Raw genomic sequence first — 19,261 nt, 5'->3', positions numbered from 1 at the left:
TTTGGCAGTTCTTGTGTGTAATTGTGTATAGGACAAAAAAGAAAAAAGTCACTGTGTTTGCACTTAACATTGAATTTTACAGGCCTCTGGTAGGATCATTTTGTACTGAATTCTGCTGCTGATATTCAGGTGCTGAAATGGCTTTACAGCTGGCTGGATTTCTCACTGAGCAGCTGTGCAGCGTTCACAGTGTGAGTGGAGCTGGTGCTTGGCTGGCCTCTGACTTTTGGGAAGGCATTTTGGTGACTGACTGCTGTACTCCATCCTACTGCTACCTTGCAAACCAGCCTCGAGAAGGATATTGTTTGGACCCTCCTATAGTTAACACAAAATCACCAGAGAAACCATTTGTTTTTAAAGAAATGAAATTCAATTTATTGGCTAAAAACTTAACGGCAATTCATATTTTTGTGAAGAAGAAAGAAAAATCTCAGCCTGGCCAACTGAAGTGACAGCCTTGCTGGTGTTTGAGGGCTGGTGCGTTGGGGAGGTGTTGCTGAACAGTGGTGGGTGACCTGTGGTTCTTCATCCAGAGACCTGGCTCCTAGAGAAGCCTCATACCCTGCCTATTCATAGTGTTGCTAAAAACTGCTCATATTTCCCCCCATGCTTTGTCTCATCATCTTTGACTCTATCCCTGTGATCAGGCAGAAGGTTTTTCTGGGAATTTGGGATTGTCAAACTGATCTGGACCTTGAGACTGACTCTGGTCAGCTGCCGGGATCAGATGCTCCGAAAGAGGGGGCAAGGGAGGAGCTTGCAGGGAATTAATCCACCACTATTTGGCATTACTCTCCTCACTATACCTTCTGGTCTGGCTAAACCTCACATGACATGGTTTCATTTCCCTTCCAGATGGTTACGATGGTTATACAAGTTCAGCTGTTTTTGTCAACTTCATACAGTGCGCGGCCTTGAATTCTGTTATTTTCATCATGTAGCCTGGGTATGTTACAAGAAAGGGAGGATTGTAGTGCCTCCCATCATCTTTATGCTGCTAATTATTTTACCATGTCTTTCTTCTGCAGTTCCTCCCTAAGGTAAGCAACCTCCATCTTTCCATTCTTGCCTCCTGTGAGAAATTTTCAAGCCCCTAATTATTCTTTCATTCCCGAGCTTCTGCTGGATCCTTTTTAAGAAGCGTACTTTTGAAGTTGCCTTTGTAGCCTGATCTGAGAGGATGCTTGCTTGGCTTGCAACGGCCTGATAGCGTGCTTGAGCTTGTTAACTTCAAATGCGGCGCTTTTGGCGTGGCCATTTTCCCAACATCAGAAGTAGAAGGCACCGAGGTTTCAAGAACGTGGTGAGTTTTAAAAGATGTTAATGGGCCCTGCGTACAAAAGGCCACATCCTGGACTCTGGTCCCACCACCTGCCTGTTGTGCAGCAAAACGGACACGCAGTATCGAGTCAAAGCCCCAGGCGAGGACGCCTTGGGTGCCCTTCTCAGCACCGCCTGGGCCTTCTTTCCTGGTTTGTATGTCACTTTATGTTGAGCATTCTTGTTTCCTTCCTGCCTGCTCTAATGCTGTGGTTTTCTACCACATCTGTCACCTGATGGCTGAGCTCTTTATCCACAGCACCTGGTTGATAGACCAGTTTCTTTTCTTAGCTTATTAAAGCTTTTGTTATTAACAGATCTGAGCCTCGGCACCCTGGTGTCTGGCCATTTGTGTGCTCTGCCTGTGATGATGCTGGGTTGGACTCATTATCAATTCACATGGCCTAATGATTTCCTGTCCCTGGGTGTCATGTGGTGACACACCTGTGCTGTATTTCAGGCCTCACCAGAGCTGCTGTAATTTGAGTTGATTGTTCTTTGGCACATTACAGTATTTTCCTCCTGCGTACTGTCTTTAGAATTTCAGAAGGATGGGTCTCACGCAAATTTCCCAACAAGCTCTTTAGGTAGGGGTGATGCTAATCAATAAGGGGATTGACACAGAACTAAACTGATTTTGCTAAACAAACTCTGAGTTAATTTTAATTAAGCAGCAATTTGGAGTAAATGAGAAGATAAAAGGTAGCCACTGCTCTGTGAGCAAGGTGGCTGCGGTGTTTGAGTCATGATATTAGAACTGACTCTGAGCTGTTGCCCAATTGCTGCTATTTGCATTCCTTAATTTTGATTAGAATTTAACTATTAGCCAGACTAAGCAGAGGGAGCAGAAGAGGGCTTGGGTCAGGGAAGCAGAGGCATTGCTTAGAACTGTGCAGACGACAATACCTGCTATCTTCTGAAGTTGGTCGGCTGCTCGCATTACTTATTTTTGCCAGTGGGCCCCTCTCCCCCCCTCCACCTCTGATGGGCTGAGGCCTGTTTTTAGTTGGAAACTGGGCTTTTTTTCTAGTTCAGGACCCAGTAACCGGCGGGGAAGTTATTCTTTGTCGTCTTGTTGCCAGGCTGGGCTGCGTCTGATTGTGTTTGCTCTCCGTTCCTCAGCCAGTCTGTGTGTGTCTCTCTTTGCAGTCTGCTTCTGGCTCCTGTTAGTCGGCGCTGTGCGGCACCACGCGTGGCCCGGCAGCCCCAGGAGACGACGGCCACACGCTGTGGGAAGGGGTAGGAGCTCTGTTTGTTGTGGCAGCCCTGTCACTCGGTGTGCACGGGATTGCCGCCGCGGCCTCACCCCGCCCGCTGCCCTTGCCTGGCTGTGGGTGTCTGTCTGCCAGAAGGAGCTGGGTTGGGATCCAGTCCTGACAAACAGCTGTGGTCGCCAGGGTCGCCTTGCCTTCGCATCAGGTGAACCTGTGTGACCCAGCACCTCGTGAGGAGAGCCTGTCCCCTCGGGCTGCTGAGCCGCCTTGTTCTGGTCCATTCATACCTGCTTTCTTGTCAAAATGACCCAATTTTCAGTTCAGCCTACTACTGGTATTGGGCAGAACTTCCACAGACTCAGTAGCAGGAACTCCTGCTGTGGATATTAGATGCAGCTACTCGGTCCTTTTCCTCACGCGCAGACCACAGGCTTGTTTGGCTTTGGTCTTTCAGCTGCAGCTTTCCTTCTGTCCCTGCCTACTGAAAGTTCTCTGTGTGCTTTCTTGTAGCTGGGCAGCAGTGGGAGAGGGGCAGATGACAAGAGATGACACACACGTAATCTGATCTGGTTTTGTCCTTTTGCCTTTCTCCTGTGCTATTTACATTTCATCAAGAGGACAGTTGTAGGGGTTTCCTGCCATTTTCTCATAAATCCTGTCATGGTTTGAGCTTAGAGGGCAACTGAGCACCACACAGCTGCTCGCTCGCTCCTCCCTTCCCTCCCAGCGATGAGAAGGGACAAATGAGCCAGGCTTGGGATTTGAGATAGGACTGGGAGGGGAAAATCACCCCTTACAGTCACAGGCAAAAGGCAGACTTGTTAGGGGAAGAAAAGAGAACATAGATTTATTACAAATGCTAACAACAACACTTAACAGAGTAGGACAGTGAGAAGCATTGCCACATCTTGAGAACACCTTCCCCCCACCCCTCCCTTCTTCCCGGGCTCAGCTCTGCTCCCAATATCTCTACCTCCTCCCCCCAGCGGCGCAGGGGGAGGGAATGGGGGGTGCAATCAGTGCTGCTGCTTTTTCCATCTTCAGTGGGGGGAGCTTCTGGAACTTCTCCCCCTGCTCCATCGTGGTCCCCCTCTCACAGCAGACAGTCCTCCACAAACTTTCTCTGACGTGAGTCCCTCCCACGGGCCGCAGCGTTTCCTTACACTGCTCTGCTGTGGGACACCAGCTTTCTCCAACTGGATTCCCTCCCATGGCTGCAGCCCTTCCCGAGCTGCTCCGGCGTGGGACTCCCCCGCATGCTGCAATCCTCCCAGCGCTGAATTACAGCAGTGGGGCTGCCTTTTCCCACGAGACCCCGGCCTTCTTCAGGCATGGTCATCTCAGTCAGCCATGCAAAACACCTCACAGGCCATAAATCGGTGTCTGCTTGTCCTGGTTTGGGCACCGTGGACATCCATGGGTGGCAGGGGGGGCTGCCCTGCCGTCTCCCCACAGGATACAGGGGGGTCTCTGCTCCGGCACACCTCCCCCCTCCTTTCTTCCTCCGTTCCTCCACTGACCTTGGTGTTCATGCAGCTGCAGCAACTCCTCCTCACCAGTCCCACTGCTCCTCACCACATCCCTTCTTAAATAGGTTCTCGCAGAGGCGCAGCTGGTTGGCACAGCCTTGGTGCAGAGGTGGAGCTGACTTGGAGCTGGGGGGGTTTGGAGAAGCTTCTCACAGGGGGCCACCCCTATGGCCCCCTCCCCTGCCACCAAAAAACCCCACCACTCACTCAAACCCAGGACAAATCTGTAGCTAAAAAGACAGAGCTGGAAGCCCAGTAGATTTGGCTGATGTTTTTGAGCCTCTCCTGGCTCTCCTCAATCATGTGGTTGGTAATTGCTCTTTAACGAGCTCACCTCTGCTGTCTGAGGGTTCAGCTTGTAGGTGACTGCCTTTAACCCGAGGTGGAAGTGAGGTGAAGGGTGCTCTTGGGTGCTGAGAAGCCCAGGTAGGAGGCCATCATTCCTGGGGGCTGCTCTGGTGATTATGGGCGCCACGTGAGCTCCCTGTGGTAAAGCAAAGAGATGGTAGCTGGGGCCCAGGTTTTGTCCCAGAAGGAGGGAGGTATGTGGCCATCCCCCCCCCCCACCAACAACCATGGCTGCATTTCCCATATTGCTGAGTGAGCAGTGTGAACTCTGTCCAAAGGAGTTAGATAAACCATGTGCTTTTGAGGTACTATAAAGAATCGGGGAGCAGAGTTTGAAAAAAAAAAAAAAAAAAAAAAAAAAAATGAGATCTACACCAATTAATATCAATTCTTTATTTTCTTTCCCCCTTTTTTTTTTTTTGGTTGTTACTGGGGACTTGAAACAGCCTCAGTTAAAGATGCCTTAGTTTTCCTTTTTTGACGCTGATTTAGGGTACCTGTGGAAACAGGACATGGTTAGAGCAGGAGTGTGTGGTTCACCCCAGATTAGCCTGCCTTCTGAGATACAGGTAACGACTCATTAACAAACCCCCCACGTATTCTGTCTACATTTCCTTGACACTGAATCTGACTATTGGTTGCTATTTAAAAAAGTACAATGTTCGATTTGTTGATTTAATCACAAAACAAAACACATGAATGGAAACACTCATTTACATGACTATTGCTTATACACCTAAGATGAAGAGTTGACTACAAATGGCCACACATAGTTCCTTAATGAGAGGGAGTGTGTTCTTAGTAAGACCATACCAAGGCAAAAAAAACCATTCAAGACTGAAATATACTGCACTTGAGTTCACCTTTAGGTTATGAAAAAGGATGTGGGGGGGGCACTGTATTTAAGGGGTATAATTAACTGTAATCTGGCCTTTTGAAACACAGTTTATAATGGGAGAGTCCTGAGGTTGAACACCACTCACTTCAGCTGCAGTGGTTTTTTCACTTCTTAAATTGTATGCTGAAAAAAATAATTTTGCATGCATATCTTCATTACAGTGCACGCACTGGTGTAAAAGGGCTTCTGTAAAAGGAATATGTAGACTGTTTCTGAGAATTTTTATATGTGATAATTTTATATAGTGTGTGCAATAAATAAACTATTTCTGTTAAATATTTGTGTAACAAGCTATATTCTGGTAATATAGCGAATGTCTAATTGGCGTACACAGTTGAACTGTAGAACTGTAAAAGAAATTTAGAAAACACGTCATACAAAACAAAAACTCATTCTCAAATTTTCCTTTATTGTGTCTTTTAATTCAGGATTTGAAGCTTAAGTTAAAGCTCTAGGAATGGATTTTTTTTTTTTTTTTTATTACTAAAATAGCTTGCACTTCACTGAATAATTGCCAACTCTGAAAACATATAAATAATCTGATTTAATGCATTTTCTCTGCATACTCTGTCTATTTACAGCTCTAGGCATAAGTTTAAAAACATCTGGTGAAACCCAGAGGTGTGTGTGTGCTGCTGGAAGTTCTGTGGGGGTGGGTTTGGATGTCGTTATGATAGAGAGCTCCTGTAAAAAAGAATGTGAGGGACCAGGGTCTCCAAATGAACAAAAAGCTTTTTAAATTGCACTAATATTTTTGCCAATCTGCTCTCGCATAACTGAGGATTGCGACGTGGAAGATACGTCTGGGTTTAGGGTTTTGCTTGAGGTGGCGCTGTCTTAGTGGGACAGGTGAAAGCTCGTGATTTCAACATCCAGGGACAACTAGTGCCCTCAATTTCCTTACAGCAAGCCATGGCAGGTGCTGTGCCTGTTGCTCGGAATGCTGCACCTTTCTGCCTTTCACCACCAGCCTTCAGCGGCGTTCAGGTCAGGCCTTTCAAAAATCCCACACTCCCCCTCATTTCACAGTAAATCAACCAGGCAAGAGTTTTCTTCCTCCCTCATTGAAGTTTTTAAGTGAAGGGTTTTTTTTCCACATACATGGTAAATCTTGTTAGAAAGCATTTAACAGTGTGCACTAACAAACTTATACAACATATACATTACATATATATATTTATATATATAGAATGTTCTATATACAAACATATACAGCATTTTAGATCTCTACAGACTACAAGAAAATTGATAATTATAGTCACAAGTGGTGGACTTAACAGAAATAGTAATTTGTAACTGTCTGGAAATATGTAAAATATGTAAGAGTGGAAAGCAAGATACAGCTGTGACCTGATGGGGAGTACTAGAGAAAAGTTGCTTAAAAGTTTGGTATTAAAAATCGTAAGTTTGAGGGATGCTCGATTCTCATGGTTGCATAAAAATGCAAATGGAAATCTACTAGCAGGTTTTCTTTTCCCCTGGTGTTAAGCTAGAGACTGCTGGCAGCCAAAGTCAATCAGGCATTCTGTAAAAGGCTTGCTGGAGACACTTTTCTCTCTGGGCGTGCCGTAGTGATTGGCAATTAAAAGCTGCTCTTAAATTTTGACGCGCGATTCTCAAAGGAGTGAGCAGGCTCTGGCTCCAGCTTGAAGCCATTTCCACTGAAATCAAGGTAAGGGGGACCTGCAGTATTACCCAGCGTCAGGTCCAGCCGCAGCCTTACGCGGAACTGGCAGCTCCCGTGTCATCCGAGTGAACCAAGCGGTGCCCCCCGAGCGCCCTGCGCTACCCCTCGCCGGGCTGCGGTCCCGAGGGCTGGCTGCCTTACACCAGGCTATAGCGGAACTGGCCCCGTCACCGGGGGGTGCACGAGTGCCCCACTGGAACTGGTGACGGCCCTGCCAGCCGCACCGGCCCCGTGCGGAAGCAAGCGTAGAGCTGGGTACGGAGCAAAGGCTGGCGGGGTGTCCTGGGCTTGCTCCTAAGGAAGGCTGCTCGGCCTAGGAAGTTGTTCAGAGGGCTTGAATGCTCTGCTGCCCCACATGACTCGGTGGCCCAGAGACGAGTGGTTTTGCCGTGTAGACCAGAGCGAATGTTAAAACAGAAGACAGAATTGCTGTGATGTTCTCATCCGCTTCTCACTCTTGGTGCCTGGTTGCAGTTGTGCTTCCTCACGCACGCGAGTGGCCAGTTCTGTGACTGGGCTGCTGGAAGGGGTTCCACAACCCAGTCGCTGTTGGCATCAGCGTGGCGAGTTTGCCGTTTCCTCACACGCACAGACATCCTCTTAGCTCGTGGACCACTCCAAGTCCTTTAACTCTCAGCAGAAACCTGGGTTTTGACCTTTTTCCCCAACAAGTTTCTACAGTTCTCACGATTATAGAGCAGCTTCTCCTGCGACAGAGAGGAATTTCTGGAGTCTTAATTCCCAGCTGAGCTAAACCTGCCGGGGCCATCGTTTTGATTTTGCACACAGAGAAATGCAAAAATCCTGTCAAGCATGGAATTCCTGTCGTGCTACGATGTGAATTTAAAACTTAATACCTCAAATCTGTTTCAACCCTTTAACTTGGGCAGCTGGGCTGACAGTGAAGCCACGCTTCTGGACTGTACAATTTCCTGGGCTCCATTTTATTGTAAGGAAAAGAAGGCTATGGGAAAGACATCTTGGAGAGAGATCAGCTGGACACCAGGATGACATAAACACCAGTGAAATTAAGGTCAAGTTAGGAGGGGGATGTTGCCTGTGTCTGTCAGGAGCCCCTGAAGGGACAGAGGATGTCACTCTGCTCGTATAAAAAAATTTGAAATGCTGCTTTCCCACCTTTTCCTCACTTCCCTTTGCTAATTTGAAACTATGTCCACGCACACGAAAACAAACCTTCAGTGCCTTGTTTCCAAGCCAGTCTTGGAAAAATTTCAAACTTAACAGTTGACTTGTTTGGCAGCGAGGCTTCTTGGAGGCTACCGTGGCTGCAGCACACTCAGGGGCTAGGAATCTATTCACGTAGGCAGGTAATAGGTTCTACTTACTGTTTTCTGTAGCTGCAGGTCGGAGAGTTTTCTGCAGGGTTTGCTGCAGAAACCAGACGAGCCACTCTGAAGCAGAAGCGAACCACTTTCAGCGGTGGGAGCAGAAAATCAATTGCCACTCACCCATGGTGTCATTTTATAGACGTGCCAATTCAGCACTGTATGTTGACAATTGCTTGCTTTCCCTGCCCCTCCCCTGGCCCATCGTTTAGTCTTGCTGCTCTGATCTCTCTCCCCCAGCTTTTTTTTTTTTTTGGGGGGGGTGGGGGGCTACTGTGCAGTTTCCTTAGCATCATTTCAACTGACTGTTCAAGAAAAACTGCTGCTCTGCAAGGTGCTAAGCAGCTTCTGTGAGCAGAACTTGACAGGACTGCAGTTTCCCATCTTGCCTTTCCTAACTTGAAGAAGCAATTTCCTAAGCTGGTTTTCTATTCCTGCTGCTGAGAAATAAGGCAACCAAGTGATACAGACACCACGGGGATGAAAAATGCCACAGCCCCCTTCAAGGACAGTGGAGGTGAATCTGGAGCACATTTTAAAAAGTACAGATAAGGATGACATGTCATGTGCTCTGAATTGCAAATAAACCATTTCTGCTCAGGTTTTAATGACGTTTCAGATAATGTCTGTCTAGCTACTTGAAAAATCTGTAAATTCTGGGCATAGGATTTTGATTTATTCTTCTGGTAAGAGTTAAAGAGCACTGATTTCAAGGGAAATAAACAGCAGATAAAATGCAGCTCAACTCATCTTTATGTTGAGAACAGTAGCAAACATGCTTGAAATGTACTGGCTTTTTGTAATGACACTTTTAAAAAATAAAGATTTTTTTGCCATTTAAGTTTGTGGGTTTTTTTTTTTTCTCTCAGACTAGAAATAAATCCCATTTTTCTTCGGTCACAACATGCTTTCTTTTTCTGTTTTTTTGTTTTGTGTTTTTTTTTTTTGTTTTTTTTTTTAAGATGTCAATTAGTCATGCAAAGTTTTGTAAGTGCATTAACATTTGAGTTGTTTGTACAGAGTATTTTTTACCAGACGCACTCCCCACAGTTCATACCTACAGCTTCTGAAAAACTACATGCCACAGTGATGGTTGAGTTCGTTTTGGAAACAAACTGGCTACTGCATGAGCCAGCTGTTGGACTGAGACCCACATGATTCTAGCTTCTGTGTCACGGACTGTAAAATTTCTCCTTGACTCCCACTGTGATGAATCCAATAATAGTAACAGGAAAACATCTTCTAGGAGAAGAAACTGTCTCTGGCCAGTGACTGGTAGATTTGGGAAGGAATGCTGCTTCCTTGAACAGTGTTCTTAAAGCCACAAGCAGCTTCTTTGAAAGTCTAAAACTGGTACCACTTTTTGTCCTTGTATTTCAGCATCACCTACAGAAATGGGAAACAAACAGATATAAACCACTGTTCTGCACAGGAGGTATTACACATGACCTAAGCCCATTAACTGTCACAAACTTCGTAAGTAAAAAAGGAAGAACAATGCAGTACTTTACTAGCAGTGTCCAGTGAGTCCTTGTATTTAATTTCATAATTGTTACATTTAAAAAATAATAATAAAAAAAAGTTACCTGCTATTGCTGTTTATTAAAAGATTTTTTCCTGAGGAACTTTAACTACTTTTCTTATGCAAAAAGTACAGAGGTATGGGACTGACCAGGAACTTGCTTTTTAAGTAAGTTAAGATGGAGCATAGTAATGATGCCATGAATATATAAACTTTTGGCATTTCAGGGCACATTCTTTCTGCGTATTTTTGCCTCACACTTACAAAAGCCAATAAAAATGTGAAGCTCTTGTCCAGCGATATGATGCATGTTAAGTGAAAAAGCATGCATTTTGGGAAGCATTCTTTAATGTTGTTTTATCTTCAAGGAAAATCACTTTAGTTGATTCCCAGCCTTAACAGTGTGGGATGGAAGAGCTTTCTGTTTCCAGCTCTAAGCACAGAAGCTGTCTATTCCAGGCAAGCCCTATTCTGTATAACTGTACCACGGTGTTGTGCTAGAAATGTTCTCCTCTTCTTCCCAATAAGATCTGTAAAGGTTCCTATATACACACCCACCTACCTCTTTTCTGCCCTACTGCAAAGATGTGCTGCACTAAGTGGCTTCAAAAAAATTCAATCATAATGACTTAGTGCGCCAGGCGGGAGAGGAGAAGTGCCATGTTCTAAATTCAGAGGCTAACAATGGATGCTCATTTATGAAAACACGAAAGGAAGGGGTGTGCAGTGGCGGTTTATTTTCAGCATTCTCATCGTTTGGGAGCAAGAAAAATGGCGTGCCAGTTAACACGAGTACACCTAAAACACCATGACTGGGCGAATGGGGAGGGAGTCCTTGACTTTCCCTCAGTTGCAGGGTTGGCAGTTCCTAGTTCTGGGTGGGGGGTGCCAGGGCCCTACCTCATGTGCATGTTTGGAAAACGCCTCTGCGCTGGCCATCATGCTCGCAGTCCTTTCATCCAGCTCTCCCAGTTTCTGTCCTCTCTCATCAAGGGCAATGCGGGCACGAGTCAAGTCCCCAATGACTCCTCCTGCGGCTCCTCTCACGCCCTCAATTCCACCTGATCCGGGGATGTGCTGGGCAAGACTGCGAGAGGCTTTTCCCGCCGTGGCCTCGCCAACTGCAAAGGAGACACGGACAGAGGGGTGGGAATGAGTTCCTGGCCGTGGTGCTGTCAGTGCTTCTCATCCTGGAGGTACAGCCTCGCAGGGCTGATGCCGTGGGATGTGCAGGTGGCACGTGTGGAAGGCTCCGCTCGGTGCACCCGCACATCTACAGTGCAGGTGTGGGGCCCTCCCCCCGCTCAGCTGCTCAAAAGAAGCTGCCGAGGTAAAGGAAATCATGTGCTGGGAACTGAGGACCCTCCCCTTTCTTCACAGTGTTATCTTTATTTTTTCAGCAATGATCTAAATCTTATGTACCACTCCATTCCTAGATGAAAAGGGCAGGGGCTCCCATGAATTAATTTATGAAAAAAACAAACAAACAAACAAACAACAAAACAAACCCCAAAGCTAATAAATTACTTACAAAGCTCCTCTCTGTCAAAAGCTTGTCCACTTCCTCCAAAAAGTCCTTTGAGAAAGCCTCTGTTTTGGGCTTCTGGTGTTTCCACAGGAGTAAATAAATCCCCAAGCATGTCCTAGCAGTGTCAGACAAAAGTCCATGTGAAAAAATTAGTGAGGCAAAGGCAGTTCTAGGTGTTTATTTGCATTAATGAGCCGCATGCATTGGATCTAATCAACTCATTTAAAAGAGTCTGTTGTGTGAACAATACTGAGTACTTAACAGTTGTGTTTCATGACAGGCGAATGCTTGGGCTAAGTCATGCTTTCAAAGGGACTTGGTTTGCCACTGCCCAGTCTTAAGTTCATTACCCCAGAGGAAAAAAAAAAAAAATATAAGCACTGCAGAGTGAAAATACCAGTGATAAGATCACATTTTGCTTAGAAACAGCAGAGGCAACACTATAATTGAATAAACAATTTGTTTTGACTTACGTATCTTGCTTGAGTGGTTAGTCAGGCAAGCAGGGCAGTCACTGTTCTCTCTCTATAGCGTACCTGAGCTCAGTGCTTGGTAGCAGTTCAGAGTTCGGTGTTCTGTTGTTTGCTTGGGTGTTTTGCTGTTTGTTTGCGTAGGGTGTTTTTTTTGTTTTTTTTTTTTTTTTAAACGAAATCCCATCATCTTCTCTCCAGCCGCTGCTCCCCGCCCCCATTACAGCGCACGTTGGCAGTGCCAGCAGTGTCGTGCTCAATCTGCACGGCTGCCGAAGGCACGGTCACTCTGCCAGACCTTGGAGCAGTCGCCCCAAACAAACCTCAGGCCCTGATTTATTTGCAGCAGTTCTAGGAAAAGTGGGCTCCGCAGGATAAAACCGATACAGCCGGGAGCTGGGACCGCGCTGGGACCCACGCTGGCTGCTCCTCCGCACGGTCACCTGCTCCGGGGACAAAAGTGACTGCAGCCCTTCGAGCCCAAGGGGAGGCTCTCGGCGCAGCCTGGCTTTGTTTTCCGAGGTAGCGGGTGATACTGGGTCATCTGCTTTTTGTACACATCTAATGACTGCGCAAGCCTTTTACGGCCCTCTTTGCATAAAAGCCAAGCTATGAGCAGCTGCAGTCTGGCAGTACAGAGAAGCAAGGGCTGTTTCCCTTTGGTTGCTTGTTCTATGATGCTATTAATTTAAAAAAAATCTAGCTCGTAACAGCCTCTTGCTATAGGCCTATATTCTAAGATACGTTGATCAAACCTTTTGATCATCTTAAAATCGGTTCCCTGCAAAATAATCCTTCCTCCGATGCGCAAAAGCCTATGTGCAATGCTCGTTCCTCACGGTGCTTTTACAGACTTGAGACAGAGAGGGCTGTGATGTGAGCTGAGCCGCTCAGCACATGTTATTCCCTAGGGCATAATGAGTGCTGGCAGGACCATTTCTTTTATATTTCTACCCTAGTTCACTGCCAATTATATAACCTAGAACTTATTCCCCCTCTTTTTTTTTTTTTCCCTTTTATTACTCATGTTTCTCCCTGTAACTTCTCACAATTCCTCCTCTTCAGTAAATGACTTTTTAATTTGCATTTTCATTGTAAAAAAAAAAAAAAAATACAACCCAAATCTAACATTGTAAAGACCTTTTGCTGAAAATAAATTATTTTAATTAGACCGTTTCCATAGCTAATGTATTTTAATGTACAATAGGAGATACTTTCCTCATGTGGAAGAAGGGGAGTACCAATTACTAGAGTAAAAACAATGGTAAATAATTTTAAAATATATTAAAACAGAGCATATTTTTTGATACTACCCACACTGGTTTGTCTCATGCTCCCACCTATCTACTGAAAGCTGCAGGTATTAAGGTATTTTTAGAGTTAAAATGAGGAGTGATAAAAATAGGGGAAGGAATTCGTATTTTCGCTGAGGCAGTTGCTGTGTGGTCGGACACACGCTGGTACCAACTGCTGTAGCCGCTATCCATTTGCGGCTTCCCCTTCTCTCCCTTCAGTCATTTTTAACTAACGGTCGGTCTCTCGTACAGTCGGGCTTTGAGAGAAGCTGGCTGCGAGGGGTCCCATTTGGGCACAAATCTGCCAGTGTACAGAGCCAGCAGCGATCGCCGTTACGGCCCGGCCAGGGGGGGCACAGGAGCAGGGTGACAGCGTCCAAACAGCCACAAGAGCTGCTGACACCCCCCCACCACCACCACCACCTCTGCTGCTCTGGCACCATTCGGCCGGGGCAAGCGGAGAGGAACACGTCTGCCCTGGCCCCGGCAGCTCAGCCTTCACCTCACGCACTGAAACCTCGCAGTCAACACGTGGCCATTTACATCTGGCGCGGCAGGCCGCCGGCCCTCCCACAGAAACACAGCGGCTCCCAGGGAAAGGCGTGAGCCTCACCTGCAGGCTGTCACACATCTCCTGGCTGTACGTCAGGCGCTGGATCTCCGTGGGAGAGCTGAGGTACAAAGCTTGCCCTTCGTTAGTGAAACAAAAGGTCCGCGCTATCCTCATGTCCGTTACGGGCAAATAGTTGGTGTCCAGCAGTGGGCGGAGGCTGGGCAAGCTGAAGAGAGGCAGATACCGAGGTTAGTCACCGGCTGCCACACGCGGTACGCCTGCTCTGCCGCCGCATTTAAACTGACATTTAAGTTTATGCTTCTCGTAACTGGAATAGTTAAAGGGCAGCTCTAAGCTTCTGCCGTAAACATGCCGCCTTCCCATCACATGCTGTTCGCTTGCACGGAGAAGCTTCAGCCGCCTCGCCCCGACGACCCTCAGGCTTCTGCGGCTGCCTGGGTGTGGGATGTGCGTGGGGCACAGCACGGCCCGTGCCGGGGGGCTGCGCAGTTGGCAGGGCCCCCTTTGCACCCTGCAGACAAAGGCTCCAGCATCGCCTTTTGCCGCCCTCCAGCCTCTCCTGGGGCGCCGTTTCAGACGGCCCTTTCAGAAATTTAAGTGGCCTGGCTGGGGAGCGGCAGGGTGCGGCAAGCTGAGGGCACGACGACCGGGCTATGGCACGGTCAGGCCACCGCTGGAGATGACAAGGAAGGGAAACCAGGCGCTCCAAGCGGAAAAATCTTCCGAAACAGCAAGAATGAGTCTTGCTACTTCACACTGGGATAAACCGTCCCCTTCCTATGCCTGAGTTTATACTCCTCTGGACCCGACTTACCATAACCGAGCAAAATTAATCAGGGTTTTCTTTTATGATAGTTAAAAATCATCAGCCATCAATTGGCATGGGTGGGGGATTACTATGGACTAAAGGGGTTCGCTCTGCTGTGCAGCTGCCTTAACTCCCCATGGGGAGACAGGCCAAGGAACAGGTATGGCAGCGGGCAGGGCAGGGCGCTAGGTGCCCCCGCCTGGGAGCGAAGGCAGAGCATCAGGCACTCTGGAGTAAACACAAGTGGAATGCGACGGCACTGTGCCATCTCTTTGCTTAGTTTTGCCACAAGATTAGTTAGATAAGTACCTCAGTGTCATGATGTGCCCATTGGCACAAAAGCACGCCAGACAGACGCTGTTACAGAGGGTGACCACATCTGCTCGCAATAAAAAGGACGTTTCGGTGATGTTGTGGACATAAAGACATGTTTGGGAAGGCAATGAGAAGACTTTGGCTTGTTTTTCTGAACAAATGACTGCAAATTGATGATCACCCATATCCTGAGAGGAGGAAGGGGAATGCATGACAAGTTTCCTTTTTCTTGTTTTTTCACCATCATCAGCACTGTGTGGGTCCCTCCATACTTCATACGGTGGATGTGTCAATGTCCCCATGCAGTCCAGGCACGCGAAGGTCAGCACAGCTCCTTTGAGTGTCAGAACTGTGCCTGCAAAATATAATTTCCTCTCACTGGCACTGGCACGACAATTAAACTCGCTGTCAGGACTGTGAACACGGGCAGCACAGCTGACATTCCGCTTTTGTAAATAGAGCACACAGGTTAATCTAGCCAAGGTGGCAAGTCTTCCTTGCTCAGTTCTTCCTGACCACAAAAGAAAGTGAACAAGCAGGCTGCCAGTACCGAAAAGGTCTCAGGCAGCCTCTATCAAATAATCTATATGATACATGCTATTGAATACCATAAGGATAGGCTGTTGTTTATCTCTACGTTATACTAGTAGGGTAGTTCTTTCCCAGCAGTAAAATTGCTCTCCTTAGTCTGGTGACCTTCCAGCATTGTTTTCCTAAACAAACCGGAGGTGGGAAACCTCTATTCCTGTGCATCCTCTGATTTTTGTCATTTTTTTACTTTAAACATACTAAGCGCGTACTGCCTCTCCTCAGACCTGACCTCTCTCAGCCCTCTGTTCTCTCTGCTACACCATCTGTCACTCACTCAGCCAAGGATCTCTCCTGGTACATCAACCTGCCAACGTTTTTGTTTCCTTTCCCGAACAACCTTCTGCTTCTCTGCAGCTTTCTGATAGTAAGACAGCCAAACTGTTCACAGCATCCTAAACAGGATTGCATCAGACCTGTACACAGGACCGTAACTGCACAATATGAAGAAACTCTGCTAATTTCCCCTTCCTCACAGGAAACATGTAATTTTGCTCGTGACACAAGGTAATCTTGGGAAGTAACACAACCAAAGTGGCTCAGTTCACGAAGCTGCAGGTTCCCCGAGCATCTTTATATACCTGTGTGCCCTCTATGTAGTGAGTGAACATTGCTCAACACATGCACTGAGAAGTTTCTACCCAAAAGGCCATACAAAACCATGCAGTTATTCCCCCTGTTGTACCAAGACAGATAATAAACAGGAAAAGAGCTGCACTCTTACCACTTGGCGACACCATGACTGGCTCTGACTGCCGTAGATCGTCACTAGCAGGCAGATTAAGGGAGAGGATTAAGACCATACCGAGGCCTGTTCCAACCCAGAGACAGGGGGAGACGGCGGAGTCGTTCTTTCGGGCAAAGGACTCCATGAAGTACAAAGCTGTAATTGCCTCCTTTGAGTCCCTGTCGATACTGGACACACTGGAACTTCGGGAACGGCTGAAGGAGTTTTCCCTATTTTCTGTATAAATAAATACAAGCAAACAGGCATAAATTGGCAACCCTAGTAGAAGCACAAGCCTGCAGCAAATACAAACTCCCTGTAGAGTGCAGAAAATACAGAGTTTTCATAACCCGAGCAAACATTCTGATACTAGCACGATACCAGCTTGCTGCCAGTGTATAAATAAGTGTGGAAAATGCTGTCAGACCTCATCAGTTAGATCTGCATTAGAAATGGCTGCTTATTATGGAGATTAGCACAGACTAATTAGAATTTACAACAGCCTTAGCTCAAAGGACTTGTTCTAAATAGCATGAAATAATTTTAGACCCATATGCTACCAATGCATTTAAAATTAATCCATGTATCTCATTGCTGCAGGACATGAGGGGAGACACCATTACCAACTTCAGAGCATGTGCCCCTTGCCCTGCCCTTGTTTCCATCGCCAGGGTGCCCCAGCACTGCGTTCACAGCCATCGCTTATTGCCAAGCTCCCGGTAACGGCTCTTCTGGGGAAAAGGTACCCATTGCTAAACCGATCCCAGCATCCGAAATGTTCCCGCGTACAAATGAACCCTGGCTTCCCAGGGGGTGAAGTGAGAGACCTGCTCCGTGCCCGTGGCAACAACCGCACGGTGAGCCAGCGCTGCCTACTTCATCTTTCTGCCCGAGCTTCAGCGCGCAGCAGCGAGAGCCAGCTGGAGACAGAGCCGTGTTGTCCTTGCTGCAAATACATAGGTACAGAGACACTTTCTGAACTTTTCAGAGTAAAATAACAACAGACGGGGTCTGGCTGCTGCAGGGCGAAGGATCTCTGCCTTGCTCTGCCCGGTGCCAGGCAGGAAGCACGAAGCTGTGCGAGGGAGCTCCTGGCATTGGCAGGAACTGTCGGTGGCAACACATTGGAGGCTCTAAATCACACCGGGGCTAAAAAGTTACTGGAAAGTAAAGGAGGTGGAGGGAAGGAGAGAGTAGGGCTGGCTGTCAGCACAGTCTTTGCAAAACAACTTGTGCCAGTGTTGCTCTCTACCAACCTGTAGTCAAAAATAGACGTAGATGACTGGAAACCTCACATGCTTTTCTCCAACAATAACAACCAGACGACCAGGAGGTTCTGGAGGTGGAGAAATAGCTGGAGCTATCGGACCCGAGATAAAAGGCTCACTTCTGAACCTATCACTGCGAAGTAGATCCATGTCTGGTATGAAATTATCCTTCAAATAACTCAGAAGAGAGAGCTGTCTCTTCAGAGCCAGTAAAAATGTCTAAAAAGAGCAAAACTTTCTGCCATGGTTGAAGAATAAAATTAGAAAAGGACTTTTTCACGTACTCCAGCTTAAAACTGGGATAAGCCTCACATCGTGTATATGGTTCCTGCTCTCCCCCAGAAGCAGAAGTTTCGCTGGTGAATCTCTTCCTCAGACACCGTATTGGAGCATTGTATTCCCCTCCCCAGATGGCTCAGTGCAAGCTGCTGAAATTATCTTCTCCACAGCAGCTACCTGGGAGGGACTGGAGAGACCCACGGCAAAGCCCTACTGGAACTTCACCAAACGTTTCCACATATGCTGCCTTCAAAGTTGGCACACAGGGATGGGGGCAGATTCCCCTGCTGCTCTTTCACACTTGGGCCAGTTTCGGTACTTTGTGGGCATCTTGTAACTTGTCAAACAGGAGCTTCGCAGGACAGCCATCCCTGGCACTTCAGTCCCATCTTCACGGAAGAGAAACTTGGGTCTACTTGAACTTCCAAGCGCTGCCCTCACCCCGTTTCACCGTCACGTAGGCACTTGTTCTGCCTCAGTACTGCTAAGTATATCCGCATAAAACTGGGATTGTTTATTCACGTGCAAACACAGCTTCTAATACCTTGAGAATTAGTGTTTCCCATAACCCCAAGCACTTTGTACTTCTCCTGCAGTGGACTGGTTGGCCCCGCTCCTTCCTAAGCACAGTGACAGCTGACAGGTAAGGAAGGGGAAGACAGTAATTTCAAGGCAGAGATCATCAGGGCTCCACATATATATATATATATATATTTTTTTTTCCCTGTAGGGTACCTAATTTTTTAAAATGTTATTATGTAATTAATTTTCTCTGTAACAGGTGTATTAATATCACAGTCACATAAAATTCAAATATGGTGGTTCTGAAACTGAGAAAGATGTTGAAAGGACAAATGCAGTTAGTGTAGGCGACATACACGGAACTTAAAATATATGATGTGCCATTTGCATGTGTCATCAAGCTTTCTCCCTCCCTAAATTAACAAGAAATGTTCCTCACTCCTGTGCAGTACAGTTAACTAATACATCTTTGCAGAACTGACACTAACAGATAAAATCTTTAGGACACTTCTGGGAACATACTGTGCCATTTCCTATTAAATACACTACTCAAACTGAAATTCTAAAGACCAGCATGACATGTGTCAAAATTTGATGTCATTAAATATATCTGAATGGCAAACCAAAACCTATGAAAGGCTGCAATCACTGTGTGACTTTATTGGCTAGCTCTAAAGCATGGTAGCAGCCTCTTTTCTTCCTAGATTTTGGGATAAAATTTAGTTTAGGCCTATTCCCTGGGACTCCCTTTATCTATTTAGAAACCACTCCATTGTATCCTAGAGAAACATAAAAGCACTTTGTGAAATTTTAAAAACTTGTCATATCCTTTTCTAGCATGATTGATGTCTTTTAAGATGATGTCCCATCTTCTAAACGTTGACCTGTACGAACACTGCCAATCTGTAGTAATCCTTAACCCAACCACCACATCCTGGGTTTTGTCTTATATTTTCCTTTTCTTGCACTGCACAGTGGGTGTAGCAAGAATGTCAGCTACAACATCTTTCTGCCTCAGTCTGA

General features: G+C 46.7%; 1 protein-coding gene across 5 annotated transcripts in view; it reads right to left on the bottom strand.

Moving 5' to 3' along the window:
* Nucleotides 1-9,232: 9,232 nt before the first annotated feature.
* Nucleotides 9,233-19,261, bottom strand: part of STXBP5L (syntaxin binding protein 5L) — a 205,905-nt gene continuing 195,876 nt past the window's right edge. For all 5 annotated transcript variants that reach the window (XM_032997513.2, XM_032997514.2, XM_032997515.2 and 2 more), the window contains 6 exons: nt 16,167-16,406; nt 14,849-15,209; nt 13,771-13,936; nt 11,396-11,507; nt 10,765-10,985; nt 9,233-9,728 (listed from right to left, as the gene is read on the bottom strand). In XM_032997513.2, coding sequence (XP_032853404.1) covers nt 9,687-9,728; nt 10,765-10,985; nt 11,396-11,507; nt 13,771-13,936; nt 14,849-15,209; nt 16,167-16,406 — 1,142 coding nt within the window. In that variant the 3' untranslated portion in view covers nt 9,233-9,686. The remainder of the gene's footprint in view (nt 9,729-10,764; nt 10,986-11,395; nt 11,508-13,770; nt 13,937-14,848; nt 15,210-16,166; nt 16,407-19,261) is intronic.

The sequence above is a fragment of the Tyto alba genome, unplaced genomic scaffold (assembly GCF_018691265.1).
Source record: "Tyto alba isolate M040663 unplaced genomic scaffold, T.alba_DEE_v4.0 Super-Scaffold_14, whole genome shotgun sequence".
Classification (NCBI taxonomy): Eukaryota; Metazoa; Chordata; class Aves; order Strigiformes; family Tytonidae; genus Tyto; species Tyto alba.
The sequence above is the reverse complement of the archived record's forward strand: the minus strand, read 5'-3'. Positions and strand labels throughout refer to the sequence as shown.